The following is a 22,303-nucleotide window of genomic DNA, read 5'->3' as shown; positions in this document are numbered from 1 at the left end:
AGTGGTCTTTTAACTGTTAAATTATTCCTTGAATAAAAATATCAGTCCTGAAAAGTTTTAGACATAATCATAGCACATAAACTGCTCTGGCCAAAGTATTTAATGATTTATCGCAAAATACTAATGTAAATAATATATCAGTCCTTGTTCTCTTAGACCCGAGCGCTGTGCTTGATACAATAGATCACAGCAACCCCATTACTTGTCTTAGATAGTCTGTAGGCCTTCCTTGAAGTATTTTAAACTGTTTTCATTGAGAAAACTATCTGGAAATGTTTGTAACTATACCATAGCTACATACGTAGACAACACACAGCTATACAGTACCTTCATATAGAGCCCAACACCTCAATGACTCTTAACCCCTAACAGAGTCTTACTAGAATTAAAGAATGGGTAAGGAGTAATTTACTTAAACTAAAACAAAGAAAAAACAAACACTTGGGTTACTGGCTGTGGTAAAAAAGTGAGGATATCATCTGGCCTTGCAGGTCAAGTCTAAAGTAAATAGTTTAGGCATAGTAATAGGTACATTTTAGTCACATATTAAACATATTACCAATGCTTATTTTTTATTCAAGAAACATAGCAGGAATTTAGTCCTTAATACTGTTTAAAAATGCTTAAAAATTAACACTTTTGTTTTTAGCCAACAAGATTATTGTAATACACTCCTATATGGACTACCAAGAAAAAGAAACTGATTGGCTACAGTTTTTTCAAAATGAAGAAACAGGGTTCTTAAAGGTTAACAGAAAATTTCAACTTGTTTCACCTTTATTAACATCATTATGTTGGGTTCCTGTTTCTTCTAGGATTGATTTTGCAATATTTTTAATTGTGTGTAAGACTTTTAACATTTGCCATTCTAAATTTTAGAATGTCAGTTTGAACACATAATCATCCTTAATGTCATTTGAACACTGTTGTAAAAGTTTAATAGTATAAAATCGAATATTTACTTACAGTGACAGGTTTGGCTCCTTTCATATAATGCAATCATTAGATAGTCCTAAATATATATCATTTTTCCAGTTTCTAATATATTTGTCTGTGTTTTCTCTTTCTGAAATCTTCTGGTAGTGATCTGGGCCATTACTACCTGGCCAAAGTACTCTGTAGCCTATTTTCATGTAGGAAAGACTGAAGGATGTGACAGCAATGATATCTGCAGCAATGAATCTGCTAGGACTTTTCATCCCTTGGATAATAATCATCTATCCATCTAGTTTTAAAACCCACTTATCCAGAACAGAGTCACAGGGAAGGTGGAGCTCATCTCAAGGGCATGGTAGGAACAATCTCTGGACAGGACACCATCCTATCGCAGGGTGAACACACACACACACACATCATAGCAATCCACCCAGAGGAAACACATCTGGACAAGGGGAGAAGTTGTAAACTACAGACAGGGAGCATCAGGAACTTGAAGCTTGGTTTCCTTGATACATGAAAGCAGTGCTACATTGCACCACCATTTAAGATGCCTACTGTAGAACACCCAGATGGACTAAGGTGTCCTGTTGGCACTGAAATCTCTAGAGTTTTATTTTCTCCGGTGTATTCTCCAGCTGGAGTTTTTCTTTTCCACACCTCTCAGGAATTTTGACTATAAAATATGTGATAAAATTCAACATTTACTTTTTCAGTTGTAACCATTCCAAACTAACAAGTGAGGGATTCTATTATATTACTTGTAAAGTATATTATGTTACAATTACAGGTACACTACTGTGTATATGAAAATGTGCTTTAAAATTAAATGCTATTTAAATTATTTTTATTTTTAAGCCTATTCTGGGAAACACTTATGATAGAAGCCATAAAGTACTGCACTTGAAGCAGTTCACCCAAAAAATAAATAATAAAATGTAAGTAAACTACTTTAACTGCCTTTACTTTACCCTTTTAATAAACTATTTGAACTGTCATATTGTTTTGGATCTTGATAAAAATATCACAGTTAAAATATACTGTAAAGGTGTCTAAAAATAACTTACAAGGATTTTAATTATTCCCTTCAGTGTTCTATGTGCTACCCTAATTTAACTAAAGCGTCTTTGAAAAAGTAAGAATGATATAAATGTTGGTATGTTGCAGATATCTTTTTCTTTGAGAATCTACATGTCAACAGTAAGCTACTTGTAAAAATCCTCATCACCAACCTAAAACCAACAATAAATAATAGAATAACAATAAAATAGGAATACTGCTGTTGATTCGCACTTGTAAGTTAACTTTGCTTAAACAAATTATTGTTCATTTTGTTCCTTAGGAGAACAGAAGCAACTAGCAGCCTGATTAAATAACCACTAGACCATTCCTATGGGATTGTTAACACGTGATAATGCACATTCTGTAATTGATACAAATTAGCAAGCATGTGCTGTACAGACAAGAAGCAAAGTAAAAATGTAATCATTGTAATAGCTTTTAGCAGCATCAGACAAAAAAAACATCTAGGAAATATTACACATTTTTGAATAAAGGAGACAGATAACACTATTGAAATGTGAAAGAAAAAAATAATCACTTAAATGCTGGTAATGCAGGTAACAATTAAACAAGAAACAAAATTGAAAGCGGATTCTATTTACATTTAGCTTTCCCATCCTTCTATCTATCCATCCATCCATTCATCCATCCATTTTCTGAACCTAATTTAATTTTAAAGTTGTAGGAACCCAGCACTTATCCAGTCAGTAGTAAGTACACAACCGGAGCCAGCCTTGGATGGGATGCTAGTTCATCACAGGGCACACAAATCTACCTAATTTGCACATGTTTCAGATATGGGAACAAATTCAGAGAAAATCCCACACAGACATGGGGGAATGAGACAAACCAGCCAGTCTTGTGGAGTTGTGGTACTCCGCTGTGCTCTCCTCTATTTCCTTTTTCTTGTACTTCTCAATGTGAAACACTGCATAAAACAACAAATGAAGCAACTGAAAGTATTCGAAAATCACAAATGAGTTAACACCCTGTAACTGTACCATATCAGTTCTTTGAATTGATGTAATTTCATACAGGGCAGCACGGTGGTGCAGTGGTAGCACTGCTGCCTCGCAGTTAGGAGACCCGGGTTCGCTTCCCGGGTCCTCCCTGCGTGGAGTTTGCATGTTCTCCCGTGTCTGCGTGGGTTTCCTCCGGGCGCTCCGGTTTCCTCCCACAATCCAAAGACATGCAGGTTAGGTGGATTGGCGATTCTACATTGGCCCTAGTGTGTGCTTGGTGTGTGGGTGTGTTTGTGTGTGTCCTGCGGTGGGTTGGCACCCTGCCCAGGATTGGTTCCTGCCTTGTGCCCTGTGTTGGCTGGGATTGGCTCCAGCAGACCCCCGTGACCCTGTATTTGGATTCAGCGGGTTAGAATATGGATGGATGGAATTTCACACAGATGTCACTGTACAAATGTCATAGTATAGATGCCTTTTATTTTTACTAAGATTATCATAGTTTTGCTTTTTTCCATTAGTTTTTATTTCATTATTTTTTTCTGATCATAATTCAGTTTAGTTTTATTTTTCAGTCATAATATATTTTAGCTTTACTTTATTTTTTATTTCAAGAAGACACTTTAATTTTATTTTTACAGTAGATTCAGAAAATATTCAGACCCCATTATTTTCTACACACTTTGTTGTGGATTTAATTTGAAATGGATACATTTTCCATTTTTGCCCATCTTTCAATAATTCATACTGATAAACTGAAAATGTGTTTTCAGAAAGGTTTACAAATTTATTAAAAATCAAAAACTGAAATCTCTCATTTATAAAGGTATTCAGACCCTTTTGTTGTGGCACTCCAAACTGTGTTCAGGTGCAGCCTTTTTGTTTTAATCGTTGAGATGTGTCTAGAACTTGATTGTAATGAACCTGTGGCAAACTGAAAGTCCAGCCAAACTGAGTAACCGGGCAAAAGGGGTCTTTATCAGGGAGGTGAACGATAACCCAATTTCATTGTAACAAAGCCATCTCGACAGCCCTACAGTAAATTAACTTGGCATTTATGGTAGAGTGGTTAACTCCTGCTTGAAGTTTGGAAAACAGCATCTAAAGTATCCATTTAGAATTGCATCTATAACACCATAAAATATGTAGAAAGTGAAGAGGTCTGAACACTTTTTGAATCCACTGTATATTAGTTTCAGTTTTAGTAATTATGGTTGTTTAAAAAGATATGGAGTTTAGTTTTGCACTGTAGATTTAATGGGTTCGGATATAATATCTGTTTAATGTTAGTAGAAGCTTATAAGTATGCTCTGTTAAAATACAAGCTGAAACAAAACCAGATAATGAATATGAAATATTTTATAGGATTCTTATTTTTTGATAATTTTTGCTGAACAAACCACACTTTTCCATGCAAATTATTCATGCAAAATAATGAATAAAGCAAATCAAATCAGAAAAAGCTGAAGTACACTAATAATGTAATAATGTAAAGGAGAAGAATACTTCTTTCTCCATTACACAATTCACTTTTCTATATTCCCATGATAACATTTACAGTTTCGCTCTTCAAAGGTGAGTGTGTGCATCAGAACACCTTACAATGGATTAGTGCCCTGGTGCCTCTGGTATTGCCAGGATAGGCTCAAGTCCCCACAAGTCAGAATTGGACAAGTGGGTAATGAAATGAATGGATGTTCCCTAATGAATAAATGAGGATAAGGCTGTTTGGCAGTCATCTAACTATGTCCAATAATGCCGAGACAGGCATATATTGCAGGTTTTCTCACACTGAAAGTAATATATAATTCTGAAGTACCCCCTTTTAGTTGGTCATTTTTTAGTCTGTTTCAAAGCATTCATTCAGTGAAGCTTCCGCCTCTGTAATTAAAAACTAGAAGACATTCAAGGTTCACCCCAAAAGCAACATTTTATTTCATTGATGATTCACCTGCACAAGCACTCCCAAAAAGGTTAACATACTGATTCCCAAGCAGACAACTGTTTTACCAATGAATAATTTCTTGAACAAAAAATGTAATCATCACTTTGGGTGTGAAAATGATCATTCATCAAGCTAATCCATCACACAAAGGCTTACTCTCAAGAGTAGGCATACTAGACTAGTGAGAAAGGTTAGCGCATGGCTGGCTAGCCATTTCCAACTTAAAACCCACAGCAATGAGCTAGAGAAACGCCAAACTGAATCCTTCTTGGTACACTGAACTTTCCCCTGAATTGAAAGGGCCATAAATTAAGTAGCTAAAATCCAGTGAATACATTAAGTAGAGAGGTAAATGAATGAAATACGTCAGGAAAGAAACAGGCTATTTAGTGTTTATCCACCAGAGTGGAAAAAAAACACAAAATACAAGAATTTGATAGGACACACCTTTGTCTTAAACAAAAACTCTTTCAAGAAAGATATGGAAGTAGCAGATCCTTTTTCCTTTGTGTACATCAACACAGTTGTGCTTTTGGGGTGTCAGGCATCATTCAGCAATGCATTCTTAGCTTTGTCATCTGTTCCCAAAATGTTTATTGTTTGGCTAAAAAAAGATATTTCTTATGAAGAAAAGAGAATTCAGATAACCAAGGGGGGGCCTCACATTTGGATTATTCTTGACCAAAGTTAGTCTCTTCTGAATTATGCCATACTTCACAAATGTGACCTTCAATGACGTTCCACAAAATGCTTATATATTTCCCAGTATTTCTTGTCAAATGTCTTATATGTTATGGAAGCAGAACATTGACAGAGAAATAGCATTCACTGGTCAATAATTATTTATTTAACAAAGTAAAATTTCAATCTTATGGCAGTGGTTAATTAAAAGTTAACTAAACAAATGTTAACCTACTGTGACATTTAGTATGTCAGACCACAGGTCACAAGGAGCCAATAAGACACATCCTAGAGTCTTCAAAGGGGCGAGTCATTAGAGATCATTATAAACCAGAGAAAATGGCATTTCAAGCCTTTGGTGCTTTCTGTGATCCTGGGAAATGTGAACTCACTACCAAATAAGATTGACAAACTGGCTGCGCTGGTGAAAAATGTCAGGACCTACAGAGAATGCAGTATGTTGTGTTTTTGTGAAATGTGGCTAAAAACTAACATCCCAGATGTTAACGTGGAGCTACACGGGTTAAGCACAGTTAGAGCAGACAGAGACGCAAATACCTGCGTCTGCCCACCTGAGGCAGAAAGGAAGAGGACTCGCTCTCTATGTAAATACAACATGGTGTAACTCTGGACATGTAAACGTCAAAATCTCCACTTGCTGCAGGGACATCGAACTGTTGGCCGTAAGTCTGCGTCCCTATTACTTACCCAGAGAGTTTGGACACATCATTGTTGTTATTGTTTACATCCCTCCTCGGGCGGATGTGGAGATAGCAGGTGACATAATCCATTCTGCTGTTGCTAAGTTACAAACACAGCACCCTGAGGTGCTTTTGTTAATCGCTGGAGACTTTAGCCATGTGATGCTGGACAAAACATTACCTGCCTTCTCCCAGTATGGGGAATGTAACACCTGGGGAAATAGGACTACTGACCTACTGTATGCAAATGTTAAAGATGCATACAGAGCCACCCCGCTGCCTGCGCTTGGGAAAGCAGATCATAACCTGGTTCTGCTTCAACCTCACTACAAACCAAAAGTGAGGGAGCTACCTACAACCACACGCTCATTCAGGAAGTGGTCCCCTGAGGCAGAGCAGGCTCTGAGAGACTGCTTTGGAACTACAGACTGTGATATCCTGCAGGTATCACATAGTGAGAACATTGAGGAGGTTGTTGACTGCACTACTGACTACATCAACTTCTGTATGGACATTGTAGTTCCAGTAAGAACAGTATGCTGTTATGCTAACAACAAGCCATGGATTACAAGTGACATCAAGGGCCTTTTGAACAAGAAGAAAAGGGCTTTAAAAGGCGATGATCAGCATGAGCTCAAGCGCGTGCAGAAGGAACTCCAAACTCCAGCTCAGGGAAGCGAAGGAGCAGTACAGGAGAAAGCTGGAGCAGACGTTGCAGAAAAACAGCATGAAGGAAGTGTGGGATGGGATGAAGATCATCACTGGCTGCAGCTCGAAGCGGGGTGCCACCATTGACAGAGATGTGGAGAGAGCAAACCAAATGAACAACATCTTTAACAGGTTTGACCACCCTAACTCACTCTCACCTTGGAGTACTGCAGAGACTTCCCCACCCACAATTACAGCAGCCCAGGTGAGCAGAGAGCTGAGGAGACTTCATGCCAGCAAAGCAGCGGGTCCAGATGGTGTATCACCACGACTGCTGAAGGCCTGTGCGTTGGAGCTGGGGAGTCCTCTATAGCGAATCTTCAACCTGAGCCTGGAACAGGGGAGAGTCCCAAAGCTTTGGAAAACATCTTGCATCACCCCAGTCCCAAAGGTATCATGTCCTAGTGAGCTGAATGACTTCCAGCCTGTCGTTCTGACGTCACATGTGATGAAGACCATGGAGCAGCTTCTGCTTCACCACCAGAGATCCCAGGTCTGCCATGCCCTCGACCCTCTGCAGTTTGCATACCAGGAGAAGGTGGGAGCGGAGGATGCCATCATCTATATGCTACACCGATCCCTCTCCTACTCGGACAGAGGCAGTGGTGCTGTAAGAATTATGTTTCTTGACTTCTCTAGTGCCTTCAACACCATCCAACCTCTGCTCCTTAGGGACAAGCTGACAGAGACGGGAGTAGATTCAGACCTGGTGGCATGGATCATGGACTATCTTACAGACAGACCTTAGTATGTGCGTCTCAGGAACTGCAGGTCTGACATTGAGGTCAGCAACACAGGAGTGCCGCAGGTGACTGTACTTTCTCCGGTCCTGTTCAGTATAGTTAGTATAGCTTGTATAAGGTAATAAAATTGTTAAAGGTTACAGTGAAGTAGGATTTATAGATGAGGTGAAGGGCAGACAGCACTGATATAGACACTAGTGTCAATGCTATAATCAGGCAGGAGTTTCAGGGGTCAATCATTTCAAATTTATACTAGGTGGTGATGACAACCTCAAACACTTTTCCCTCAGCACATCTGCTAAAAGCACAAAACTGGGTGAGCCACCCCAAAATAAGACTTTGCAATTATTATTATGCTGGAATTTCACAAGCAAGAGTCACCACTGAGAAGTCACCGAAGACCCCACTCTTCTTCCATTTCACATCCTCACATAGACTGGCTGATTGTGAACTCCAGGACTCTGAGTCAGAAAGTACCACCAGCTTACTCACTTGAAAAAGTTGACCTAAAGGGAACTACCTTCACTCATCTGAACAAGCATGCCTCTGACTTCAAAATATATATAGTAACTGCAAAAGTTTTATATTACACAGTGGGCTATCTCTATTTTTCAATCTTGCTGTTTCTTACTACAGGAAACAACACAAATATTTACTATTAGTAGAGAATTCAGTACCTCCAAAAGCCATGAATCCATGAAAAATCTCATTCCAGTTCTGGGTCACAAGAGCCTGATACATGCCCCAGCTGCACTGAACACAGTCAACAGACCCATCCAACACTGGGCACCAATCTCTCATACTAACCCAATCAAGTTAGTTTTGAGATGCCAGCATCCTAACCTGTGTGTCCTTCAGATATGGGATGGAAGAAGTGTATATGCCATCTCCACATAGATAGTGCTCAGGCAAAGATATAAACCCAGGACTTTGAGGCTGTGTTATAGTAGTATTTGTATCATCTTGTACTACCACGCCTGAAATGTCATTTCTAATTCCTGGAATGCAATTATAATGTATGTTAACATTAATTAGTTGTCAGTTGCCTGCTGGCTTAGGCCACTTCAGTGCACTTGGAAAAAAAAACAGCAACATCAGTTCAACAAGGATCACTTCATGTAAGCGCTGTGAAAAGGTACATGCCACCTTCCTGATTTCTTCTGTTACTGGCTTCATTGGAGAGATGTGAGACAGAAACCACTGAGAAGAACATAACTGCTTTCCTCTCATTTACCAATAAGCACCAGGATGATCACCAAGTCTTTTAGGAGAATGTTCTATGGAGAAATGAGACAAGAATTTTTGACTGACACGTTTCCAACTTTGTTTGACATAAAGCAAACTCAGCATCCCACAGAATAACAAGATGCCAACAGTCAAACATGGTTTTTGTAGTCTGATGGTGTTGGGCTGTTTGGTTGCCTTAGGACCTGGATGACTTGAGCCATGAACTCTGGTCTGTATAAGAAAGTTCTTAAGGAAAAAGTTCAATCTACCATCTGTGGTCTGCAACTGAAGCAAAGTTGAGTCATGCAGCAAGACACTAATCCAAAACATGGAATCAAGAAAATCAACTCTACAACAGAGTGCCTGAAAAGAAGCAAAATTATAATTTTGGAGAGGCCAGACCTGCTCTAATCCTCACACAGATCCTGTGGCATGCTTGGAAACCTACCAATGTTTCTGAAATAAAGTGGTTCTGCAAGGAACTAATATTAGAAATTAACTATACGGGGGCAATTACTTTTTCGGATAATGCTAGTTGGTGTTGTATAACTTTGTTCGTTAGATAAATGAAATTAATTATTTTCTTTGTATGTCTAATTTTAGTTTTGTTTGAAGACATTTTCATGGTACTGTACCTAAGCCAGAAAAGTAATGGAAAAATTAACTACTCTGAGTGAACCATCAGTCATTGGTTTATTCCATATAATCTGACCAGTTAGCTGGCAAGGATCAGGAAGTTCTTTTTTAATCACGACTTGGAATGCAATCTCAGATATAAACAAAAACTGTTAGTTCATTATGGGTCACTAAGCTTTGTGCTTTTGGAAGATTAGCTGATGAAGATGGTTTAGAATCAGATAACCTGTTAGCAAGTTTGAAATCTAGACTTCTTGAAGCTTGGTCTCCACATTAGCACAAGTAGCAATGGCATGTTGATACCTGAATGATGACTAACTGAAGTAAAAATGAAGCAAGACAAATACATGTGAAGCACTGCAATGCTTCCTTCTGCTTTTAGGCTTAATAGTTTTCTACTTTTCTGTGGCATGATACCTTTCATGAAGTAGGAAGCAATTGCATTGAGCACGAAGCTCCATCACACTCTCAAGAGCGAAGGAAGGAAAACTCCACCTTAACTGCAGCCCCAGAGGCACCCCAGAGGACTTACCCAAGGAATCTGCTCCACTTTACAAGGCCCTTAATTAAATACTGAGGTCACCGCTGTCACAATAAAGAGCTCTGCCACATGTGAACAGATGCAGAGTTAAATGCTACCCACCGAAGTCTGCGAAACACTTGACTGCTGAGTGACACTTCCAGTGGGGGATGAGGACTGCCTGCCTCCAGAAAGCGTCGCCTGGAAATGATAGAGAGATTGAGATAGAGAAAGAGAGAGAGAGAGAGAGAGAGAGAGAGAGAAAGAAAAAGAGAGCGAAAGGTTAATATCCGTCAGTTAATGTCTTATATTCAGCATAACCCACCTCCTACAGTGGGTGCTGCTGCATGTGTGAAGTTTCACAAGAATAATAAAAAGAGATAACCACTGGCTCACAACAACTGTAAGCCTCCCTGTGGTTTTCAGAGCAAACAAATGCCTGACATCAAATAAAAAATGGTACGCCTGCATAAGGCACCTACAGGAAACAATAAGTTTAGACGTGAACATGGGGGGCGCAAAACAAAGATCCCCAGAAGGAGAGTCTACTTAAAATACTATCTTATACTCTAGAATCAGTCCTCATCCCAGGTACATAACCACTCACAAACAAGGCCTGTTTGCTACTTACCTGCTGGACCGTGGCTAGGCTCTGTAGCTGGGAGCTGCTCAACTGCTGCTGCTGCTGCTGCTGCAGGGCTGCTGTCTGGAGCATGAGGTGCTGTTGCTGAGCTGCATACATCTGCTGCAGATACTGTGCTGCCATACTAGGTGGGCGATGGATTGCCTGCTGGATGACCTGCAGGAATTTCTACATTTAGTACTGCTGCTGTCATGGATGATGGGACATGTCTATCCAATCTATTACCTGTGATCAGAAACACTTGAACTGTATGTTACATAGAGGCTAAAATGGCAATCAGTATTTGTACTTAGCTAAGCCACCAAAGAAAGCTTTGCTGTGAAAGAGCATTCTCTCTCAGCACTGTAGGTACTTCTCACATGTCTGACATGAACCACAGACCACTGCAAGCATATCTCCAGGATTTCCTGTTCTTTATGAGCGTTCTCTCATTTACAAGTGAGAAAGAGTTCTTTTCATTATATTTACTGCCTTCCATGCATATTTCAAAATGCTTAAAACAAATGTTAGATAAATTCAAGCACACTTTTGAGCCCGCTATGCTGTACAATAAAATACAGTATGAAAAACAAAAAACAAAAAAGTATAAAACACAACATTGAAACATAAACAGAAATACATCATACTGTATATCCAGTATATGCATGTACAGTATGTATGTATATATCTTTATACAGTACATATACAGGGTGGTTTAAAGATATATATATATATAGTACACTTCCAGGTATCTGAAAGTGCATTAACTTAGAGGTATACTTTCATAATTTATATCAAGTGCTTGACATACATTGCACAAATTCAAGAAATAAATATTACTACAAAATTCCAAGTGCAGCAGCATAGACTTACTTAAGGTCATGTATTTACTGAAAAGTGACATCAAAACCAGCTAAACCTCAGCCCTGTCTAATCGTTTACAAGACTTGTTCAAAGATCAAATAAGGCTAACTTCTTAATCAAGGAAACAATAAAAGCAATTAAAACATCCCTCAGTATGCTTTAGAGTAATAATTCCCATCTCTGTATAGTTGAAATTCCGAGAGAACACGGGGTGCAAGGACAAAGGTTAGAGCGAAGTGAAGATGATCTACTGTGCTCTATGTTTCAAAAGGAGTCAGAGACTGTCTTAGTAGAAAAAGAATAAAGCTGAGGCCAATCAAATTATCAGATTTTACTAGCACACACTTCACAGAGCATAATATTACAAGGAACTTTTGTTATACACAACAATTCAGGTAGAATGAGTTCCATGTAAACAAGATCATACATTTTTTGCATTGCTGAATTAACTCATAGACTGTGTGAAGGAATGTGTCAAGAAAATATACATGAATGCAAGGAGCAGGAGCATGTAAAAATTCCACAGGGCCAGGATTCTAAACCAAAAATCAAAATCTGAATTTAAGAGGTGTAAGATAAAAACACCACCTGCTGTACCTTTGTGCCATTCCATGAACTAACCAAAAATATATAAAGTAATCTATTCTTGAAGGCACACAGTCATATCTACATAAATGGAAAAGGACATGATTTTTTTTTGGAGTTCAATTTTTCTCCAACTCTTTTTTGACCTCTGAATTAATTATTTGCATATGAATTTTAGGGCTGCTGATGCCAATGAATCTACTGGTTAGAGTAATTTTTTATTTCATTATGTTTAAAATAATGTAAAAAATTATTCACATTTACCTGCAATGCCATCACGTTTTCTTTATTGATGAAGGCATTGATTACATGCAGTTCCTGGAAGTCATACATAATGATTTAACTAGTGCGATGCTTTAAAAAGTGACGTCACACGTTACTGGTCCTCCAAGACTGTATTCTTGAAACAAAAAACTCTTGTGTAATTTCTGATTTTTAGCTTTTAAATTTACTGATTACAACAGTTTTTCTGACCTCGGATGACGATCTGTGTTTCATGTTTCTTAACTCTGGCTACAGGTACCCTTTTTAGGTTTAAGAGTATGTGTTCTTAGCTTTGTTTATTTTATTATATTTTTCCTGATTATGGTCCCTGTGTGAATACTGACTCTCCATGCCATCTTCTGATTCCATTAGTTCTCAAAACAGCTGTCACCTACCTCATATAGTACAGAATGAGGACAGGCTTAGTAAAGTTATTTAAGCCTATTTAGTGTGTGTTCTGCAGTCTTTCCAATCCCTTACATCCTCACTATGCCCTGCCTTTCCCATTACTCTCAATATCACTGTATCACTGATCTTCAGTTTTATTTGCTTTCAGTGTTTGCTTTCAGAATCCTTAACCCAGCCTTCTTTTATAATATTTTAGCACTATTATTAGCACTATTAGAACTTCTTGCATCATTCAACTAACCTCCTGATGACTGAAAACATAATATTTAAATATTTTTTCTACCCGTCTTAAGGCAACATTTTTCTCTCCACAATATTTATATATATATTAATATTTTAATTCCTTCTATCAACACAACATTATTTAACTTTCTGAGTCATCAAGTTTTTAATCTTAAAACAGATTGAAATCATTCTCATTCTCAATATGGATGATGGCCTCTCAAATTGAACTATTGATTACTAGACCTAGTTTTACTTTATATATGCAGAGACCCAAACCTCAAAGCATATTAACAGTCAAAATACCAGCAGGAACTGAACCTGAACTCTCAGTGTTAAACCTTTACAGGTCAAAAACTCTTCTCTTTTATTTGTTCCCTTATTCTCCAAGTCTCAAACAAACATTCATCTTCCTCAAATGTAAGACAAATTTCAAAAAAAGGAATTATCATACAAATCACACTGAATTACAAACTGTGTCATCATGGCATAGATGGCCATGATGCTATTCAAAGATGTCATTAGTGTGTAATGCCTGGAGACAGGAATGTAAACAAATCCACAAAATCAATAAAGGAAGTTATTTACAAGCATTAAAAGTAAAATTACAACACCAAATAGCACATGATTGTTATGATTGTGGTATTGTTATGTATGTATGTGTATGTATATATATATATATATATATATATATATATATATATATATATATATATATATATATATATACAGGTGCTGGTCATAAAATTAGAATATCATGACAAAGTTGATTTATTTCAGTAATTCCATTTAAAAAGTGAAACTTGTATATTAGATTCATTCATTACACACAGACTGTATTTCAAATGTTTATTTCTTTTAATTTTGATGATTATAACTGACAACTAATGAAAGTCCCAAATTCAGTATCTCGGAAAATTAGAATATTGTGAAAAGGTTCAATATTGAAGACATCTGGTGCCACACTCTAATCAGCTAATTAACTCAAAACACCTGCAAAAGCCTTTAAATGGTCTCTCAGTCTAGTTCTGTAGGCTACACAATCATGGGGAAGACTGCTGACTTGACAGTTGTCCAAAAAACGACCATTGACACCTTGCACAAGGAGGGCAAGACACAAAAGGTCATTGCTAAAGAAGCCGGCTGTTCACATCGCTCTGGTTCCAAGCACATTAATAGAAAGGCGAAGGAAGGACAAGATGTCGTAGAAAAAAGTGTACAAACAATAGGGATAACCGCACCCTGGAGAGGATTGTGAAACAAAACCCATTCAAAACTGTGGGGGAGATTCACAAAGAGTGGACTGCAGCTGGAGTCAGTGCTTCAAGAACCACCACGCACAGACGTATACAAGACATGGGTTTCAGCTGTCGCATTCCTTGTGTCAAGCCACTCTTGAACAAGAGACAGCATCAGAAGCTTCTCGACTGGACTGCTGCTGAGTGGTCCAAAGTTATGTTCTCTGATGAAAGTAAATTTTGCATTTCCTTTGGAAATCAAGGTCCCAGAGTCTGCTGGTATTGGTCCATTGTGTTTTCTGAAGTCCAAGGTCAACGCAGCCATCTACCAGGAAGTTTTAGAGCACTTCATGCTTCCTGCTGCTGATGAACTTTATGGAGATGCAGATTTCATTTTCCAACAGGACCTGGCACCTGAACAAAGTGCCAAAGCTACCAGTACATGGTTTAAGGACCATGGTATCCCTGTTCTTGATTGGCCAGCAAACTCGCCTGACCTTAACCCCATAGAAAATCTATGGGTATTGTGAAGAGGAAGATGCAATACGCCAGACCCAACAATTCAGAAGAGCTGAAGGCCACTATCAGAGCAACATGGGCTCTCATAACACCTGAGCAGTGCCACAGACTGATCGACTCCATGCCACGCCGCATTGCTGCAGTAATCCAGGCCAAAGGAGCCCCAACTAAATATTGAGTGCTGTACATGCTCATACTTTTCATGTTCATACCTTTCAGTTGGCCAACATTTCTAAAAATCCTTTTTTTGCATTGGTCTTAATTGATATTCTAATTTTCTGAGAAACTGAATTTGGGACTTTCATTAGTTGTCAGTTATAATCATCAAAATTAAAAGAAATAACCCTTTGAAACACATCAGTCTGTGTGTAATGAATGAATCTAATATACAAGTTTCACTTTTTGAATGGAATTACTGAAATAAATCAACTTTGTCATGATATTCTAATTTTATGATCAGCACCTGTATAGATAGATAGATAGATAGATAGATAGATAGATAGATAGATAGATAGATAGATAGATAGATAGATTGTTTTTTTTTTTAGCTTATCTTGTACAGCACTTTGGTTCAGTTTAAGCTGTTATGAATGTGCTTTATAAATAAAACTTTACTTGACTTGACTTGACTTCATAAACACCTGGACATCATCTTTATTAGTTGTACTAAAAACCTAATGAAACTTCTGACTTTTTGATTCATCACAAGATTCTCCTGACAGATTCTATTCCCAATGTTTGGCATTCTCGAGAATTATTTGGCAATAATTTTTAAATATTGTATATTGTTCATTTTGGCACCACATCCAGGGATTGATTCCTGCCTTGCACCTGACAGTGGTGCAAGATAGTGGAGCACACTAACATCCAAACACTGAATTCACACAATTAAAAAAAAGCAATTTTTTACTGTTTCATTAGGTGATTGACATCAAACAGAATTAGGACTTTTGCCTTTGATTTCTGACTTCTACCTTTGCCTTTTGCTTTGAATTTTGATTTTCCCACAGTTATTTTAGTATTTAACCTTTTCATTTTCCCTGACTTCTCAGCTGGGGTTTCTGTTTTAATATCCTGGTTGATTAAACCTTATGTATTAAGTCCTTTGGAACACTAATTCACACATATGTTGCTGCCTTTTATTTCTTAATTGTTTAAGTTCTCTCTCCTATGATGCCCATAAACAGCTTGATAATACATAGGAAAAGGGAGTGTGACTCCAGGAACTGTTGTGTTTATATTGTCTGCAAACAGTACATTTTTCTCTCAAAAGTTTTTGTAGGTGTGCATGTGTGCCTTGTCATTTTATATTTATGCCCATTTCAATAGAAGACATATATAAATACATACAAGTGACTTCAAAATATTTATTTAAAAGAAATACACAACAGAGGGATAGAGAATGCTTTTATTTCTCTAGTACACCTACCTCACCGTCAGGCAATATGCTTTCAAAGAAAGTTGCCATTACTGCATAGCACTTCTTAGAGAAGGTTGTTTCTATGGAGACCTAACTCTGTGTTTTCTCTTGTCTAATGCACAATAAGCACAGGTGTGTGCAAAATTTACCCAAGATGTGTAAGTTGGCTGCCATCTCTGTCACCTCATTTTTCACACTTTTGGAGCTGAATCTCATATGTTTGTCAGTTTGGTGTAAACAAGGTAAGGTTAGGATTGCAAACCTTTCTGCTTTGTCTCTATGCTTGGGAGCCACACTCAATTTTAGAAATTTTGCCATTTTACTGTTTCCAGTTTTTATATAAAGCAAGTCTAACCTCTCCACGGTAAAAGCAAGTCTGTAAACCTGTGGTTCAAAAGTTCAGTACTGGAGATCCCTGCGCCTATGGATTTTTATTTCAACTAATGTCACGATCAGTACATAGTTCTTGCTTTCAACAGATCTTATCATTTAGTCAGTTGTCCTTTTTAATAGTCATACTCTAACAAATTCTGAAATATTTGTATTTTTGACAAAACTTTAAATGCATATTTTTGCCATTTGCTTTTTATTTCACAGTTCTATAGAGTTTGCTTCTTTGATTGTATCTAAGTACTGACAACACAGAATACTAAAGAGGAATGATTACTTGAGTGCCTTATTCACTTGTTTGCTTATTTGTAAGCAATATTTCTTAAACAGCAGACAAGTTAAAATAGCAGTGAAGTTATTGCATCCCTTTAGTATCTGTTATTTACACCTTGGTCTGCACTGCTCTTTGCTAATCTTCAGCATCTATATACACTGCTCACAAAAATTAAAGGAACACTTTAAAGAAACACATTAGATACATCAGATCTCAATATGAAGTTGGATATCTATACAAATAAAGACAGGGCAATGTCTTAGGAACAAAAGGATGCCAAGTCTTTTAATGGAAATAAAAGTTTTCTGCCTACAGAGGGCTCAATTGTGTAGACACCCTAAAATCAGAGTGAAATGAAGATGTGGCAGGCTAGTCCATTTTTTCAAAAACTTAATTTCTGCTACTCAAAATGCTTTTCAGTATCTTAATACCGTGGCCCCCACAAGCTTGTATGCATGCTTGACAACATCGGGGCATGCTCCTAACGAGACGACGGATGGTGTCTTGTGGAATTTCCTCCCAGATCTGTATGAGGGCATCCCTGAGCTGTTGTACAGTCTGAGGAGCAACCTGGCGGCGCCTAATGGACCGAAACATAATGTCCCACAGATGTTCTATTGGGTTTAAGTCAGGGGATCGTGAAGGCCATTCAATTGTTTCAATTCCTTCATCCTCCAGGTACTGCCTGCATACTCTTGCCACATGAGGCCGGGCATTGTCGTGCATTAGGAGGAAACCAGGACCTACTGCACCAGCGTAGGGTCTGACAATGGGTCCAAGGATTTCATCCTGATACCTAATGGCAGTCAAGGTGTCTTTGTCTAGCTTGTAGAAGTCTGTGCGTCCCTCCATGGATATGCCTCCCCAGACCATCACTGACCCACCACCAAACTGGTCATGCCGAATGATGTTACAGACAGCATAACATTCTCCATGGCTTCTGCAGACCCTTCAACGTCTGTCACATGTGCTCAGGGTGAACCTGCTCTCATCTGTGAAAAACACAGGGTGCCATTGGTGGACTTGACAATTCTGGTATTCTATGGTAAATGCCGATCGAGCTCCACTGCGCTGGGTTGTGAGCACAGGGCCCACTAGAGGACGTTGGGCCCTCAGACCACCCTCAAGAAGTCTGTTTCTGATTGTTTGGTCAGAGACATTCACACCAGTGGCCTGCTGGAGGTCATTTTGTAGAGCTCTGGAAATGCTCATCCTGTTTGTCCTTGTCCAAAGGAGCAGATACCAGTCCTGCTGATGGGTTAAGGACCTTCTATGGTCCTGTCCAGCTCTCCTAGACTAACTGCCTGTCTCCTGGAATCTCCTCCATGCCCTTGAGACAGTGCTGGGAGACACTGCAAACCTTCTGGCAATGACACACATTGATGTGCCATCCTGGAGAAGTTGGATTTCCTGTGCAACCTCTGTAGGGTCCAGGTTTCGCCTCATGCTACCAGTAGTGACACTGACTGTAGCCAAATGCAAAACTAGTGAAGAAACAGTCAGAAAAGATGAGGAGGGAAAAATATCAGTGGCCTCCACCTGTTAAACCATTCCTGTTTTGGGGTCATCTCATTGTTGCCCCTCTAGTGCATCTGTTGTTAATTTCATTAACACCACAGCAGCTGAAACTGATTAACAACCCCCTGTGCTACTTAACTGACCAGATTAATATCCCATAAGTTTCATTGACTTGATGCTATACTCTGATTAAAAAGTGTTCCTTTCATTTTTTTGAGCAGTATATATATATATAATTCACTAAGGGCACGCAAGACACTGAGCGCAAGCAAGACACTGAGGGCACGCAAGACAGTGAGCGCAAGCAAGACAGAGCCCCGCCCGCCAACTCTAAGACCATGGGATACACTCGACAGAGCCCCGCCCGCCAACTCTAACCCACCTACCGCGTCATGGGATACGCACGACAAAGCCATGCACAGCAACTGTAACCATCCTCCCGAGTCCAGCGTCGCTCTCGAGGCATGCAACAATTCACCAAACACAGCTTCAGTCGCCTTCGTCTGTGCAAAAGTCCACATGCACCTCTGAGCCACATTGACTTTACACTGCATGCAAGACAGACAGCCACGATCACCAACTCACAGAGCCCCACCCGCCAACTCTAACTAAGGGCAAGCAACACAGAGAGCCACGCCCACCAAAGCCCGTCCACCAACTCTAACTAAGGGCAAGCAAGACAGAGAGCACACGCAAGACAGAGAGCCCCACCCACCAACTCTAAGACCATGGGATACGGACGCATTTAGTGTATACATGGATATAAATAATTGCATGTAAACGATTCGCCAAAATCTGTTCTATGTAAACGATACTGTTTAAAACGTTATTATTTTTCCATCAGAAAACCCGGTTTCCACTTCTACCTGTATTAGTTTAAATGGAACTTTTACCACTCGCAATAGGGCAGACGTGCTGACTTACTGTATAGTGTCCACTGGGCAACAAAGTGAATGCGGCATCTATCTATATATGTCTATGTTTTCAGTAGCCTGCTACAGGAAGGTACTGTCTCGACCATTGGCATTGGTTTTGCTCCTTGCTATTTTCGTTATACTGCGACGGTGGTTTCCTAAGTCTTTGTTATACTGAATTCCTTTCTCACCGTTTTCCGTTCCTATTCTTACACCGGCGTATGCTATGGCGGGCTTCGGCTAGTTTGTATATAATGCCAAAAAAGTTTAAGAATTTAAAGATGCGGTAAAATACAAATATTCAATAATTCTTGGAAATATATGTAACTAATCAAAGTGATCTATTAAAAGTAAGCATAATGGTCCATGAAATTAGTTGGAATAAAAACCTGTAGCCATGGTGGTCCCCAGGACTGAACTTCAAAACCATTGAAACATTTATTTAAATTTTAATTCCATTCCACTGATATTCCAGTTTTTAGTTGATAATTTAAAATATATATCATCAATCACATTAGTGACTCATTATTTTAAGTTCAGTCTTAACATCTATATACTGCCATTTGGTGATGTGATGCGACTAAATCACACATGTACAGTATGTGTCATGATTTTCTACTGTTTTGGTATTATTCCTTCTTATTGCATTATATTCCTGTATTACACAATTTCTAATTTCTCAAATTTTAACATAATTTTGATAGTTTTGTACATGGATTTGATATACAGTTTCAGCAGCTCCCTTCAACAAAAGATGGAGCTACAGAGCTCTATGCATTCTAACATTGGGGTAACAATTTTAAAAACCTCTTTACTCTGACTTGTTTTAAATTTTGACCATCTGCTTTACATTTTCTTAACTTTGACTTTCTTTTTTTTTTTAATAAGGATTTTTGATCAGCAATATTTTTGGTTAACTACTTTGTTTTGCTTTTTTGACTTTTGAGAACAAGCATGCTTTTTTGTCATTATACAAAATAAGTAAGCATTTAATACAGAGTTCTACACTGAAAACACTCCTGAATGTAAACCTGGAAAATCTCCCTAACCTGCCGCAACAATATCTGCTCCAGGATGGCAAAGTACCCAAACAGTAAATTAAGATTCCTTCCTCTCCATTAATTCAGGGCAGAGGGAGCTGGGATCAATAGATAGATAGATAGATAGATAGATAGATAGATAGATAGATAGATAGATAGATAGATAGATAGATAGATAGATAGATAGATAGATCATTATTAGAGCATCTAAATTTTGTCCAGGGCATACATTTCAGTCTCAAGATGCAGGCCTTATTAATATCCGATGGATAAATTAACAAATTAGTGTAGGGGCCATAACACTTAATTATAGGGCACCCATAATCTCTAATGTCTCACCTACCAATACCAGAGAAGACTCATCAGTTTTATCACTTAAATCAAGGCTGAAAAGTTATTATTTTACAAGCGTAGCATAGCATATGCTTGTTGGGAGTTTGTTGCAGAGGTTGCTTCATGTTATTACATTACACTGCCTTTTCATTAATTGTAGTATTTGCTTTTAATTTAGCATTGCTAAGTCATTTCTATTTTTTTTCTTAAAAAGTGATGGCACTTAATTTACCTTGAACTAGGAGCACTATCTCATATGATGGTTTTTAGACATCTACTGGTCTAGTGTCATTATTTGCTTAGTAAATGATCCTTTTCAGAATGCCACTGACATAGAATACATAAAATTTAAACTTATAACCACCATATATATACAGTATGTAAATATGTTATCTGTATATATTGCATGACATTCATTTTTCAAAAATAGATTTTATAGTTTTGTGTAGGGTAACACACAGGGAGTACCGCTGTCTCACAACAAGAATTTCAGAATTCAAGTTCTGGGTGCTCCATCTGTGAAGTTTGCATATTCTTCCCATATCCAAGTGGGTTTCCTCTTGGTGATCTGGTTTCCTCCCAAAGACATGTTAGATGGATTGACAATGCTAAACACGACCTTGATGTCAGTGTTTTTGTAACGCCCCCCAAATGGGCACCCACCTTATCCAGGGATTATTCCTGCCTTGTGCTCAATAGTTGCTAGAATAGGCCCCAGCGACCCTGCTCTGGATAAAAATGGATGGATACTTTTGTGCATTTAATTTTACATATTATATGTGTGAGTATTGTATAGAATAATGGTCTTATATATGGGAGCATTCTTAATAAAAAATTCTTTTTTTCCCCAATAAAAATGCTCTTTTCAGTTTAATGTCACACGCATGTGCATGGAAAACAGCTTGAAAAATGAGTGGCAGTAATTTTCCACTGAGACAGATGTGGCACTCTGTACTAACAAACTCTCTTATTCTCCTTCTACAGAAATGATGTTAGACACCATTCCATCTGACATCGACCTGGATCACTCTCTTCCACCAAGAATGCCTTAAATTCTGTGGATCCACCATCTTAGTCAGTCTACCTAAGACAGAAGTCAGAGCGACTCACTTTTTGCATCATAACATGTGTTTTCTTTCAATTTATTGCTTTAAATTATACGGGTTGGTCACAAAATGCCCCAAAACACGTGTTTTCTTTCAATATATTGCTTGACATTATATGAGGTTGGTCACAAGGTGCCACAAAACTCTAATCTTGTCCTGTTAGTTCTTTCACAGTGACACAGTCTGTAGGATTATTGCCCCTATATTGAGGCCTACCTATTTGTGTTTGAAAGAACTGCCACAAGTCATCACTGGCAATGTGTGGACTGGGCACACATACTGGTGCAGTTCTTGGGGAGACAGGCACAGTGAGCCTATTATAACCTCGATATGCAGGAGGCTGATAATTATGATCGACTGAAGGCCAAGGTGCTGCTACAGCACAGAATTAATCCGGAACAGCAGGCAATGATGTGTCACAAGTGGACATTCAGCCCAGAGAAGTCAACCCGCTCCCAAGCATTTCTG

At 38.4% G+C, this 22,303-nt stretch overlaps 1 protein-coding gene across 7 annotated transcripts in view; it reads right to left on the bottom strand.

Moving 5' to 3' along the window:
• LOC120534013 (polyhomeotic-like protein 3) overlaps positions 1-22,303 on the bottom strand; it is a 92,882-nt gene that overhangs the window by 50,286 nt on the left and 20,293 nt on the right. For all 7 annotated transcript variants that reach the window (XR_005634668.1, XR_005634669.1, XM_039761228.1 and 4 more), the window contains exons 3-4: positions 10,750-10,917; positions 10,242-10,319 (exon numbers count right to left, since the gene is read on the bottom strand). Coding sequence is in view for 5 of the 7 variants with exons in the window: in XM_039761228.1 (XP_039617162.1) it covers positions 10,242-10,319; positions 10,750-10,917 (246 nt within the window). In the remaining 2 variants the exon portion in view is untranslated. The remainder of the gene's footprint in view (positions 1-10,241; positions 10,320-10,749; positions 10,918-22,303) is intronic.

The sequence above is a fragment of the Polypterus senegalus genome, chromosome 1, assembly GCF_016835505.1.
Source record: "Polypterus senegalus isolate Bchr_013 chromosome 1, ASM1683550v1, whole genome shotgun sequence".
NCBI lineage: Eukaryota > Metazoa > Chordata > Cladistia > Polypteriformes > Polypteridae > Polypterus > Polypterus senegalus.
This window is presented reverse-complemented; position numbering and strand designations above follow the sequence as displayed.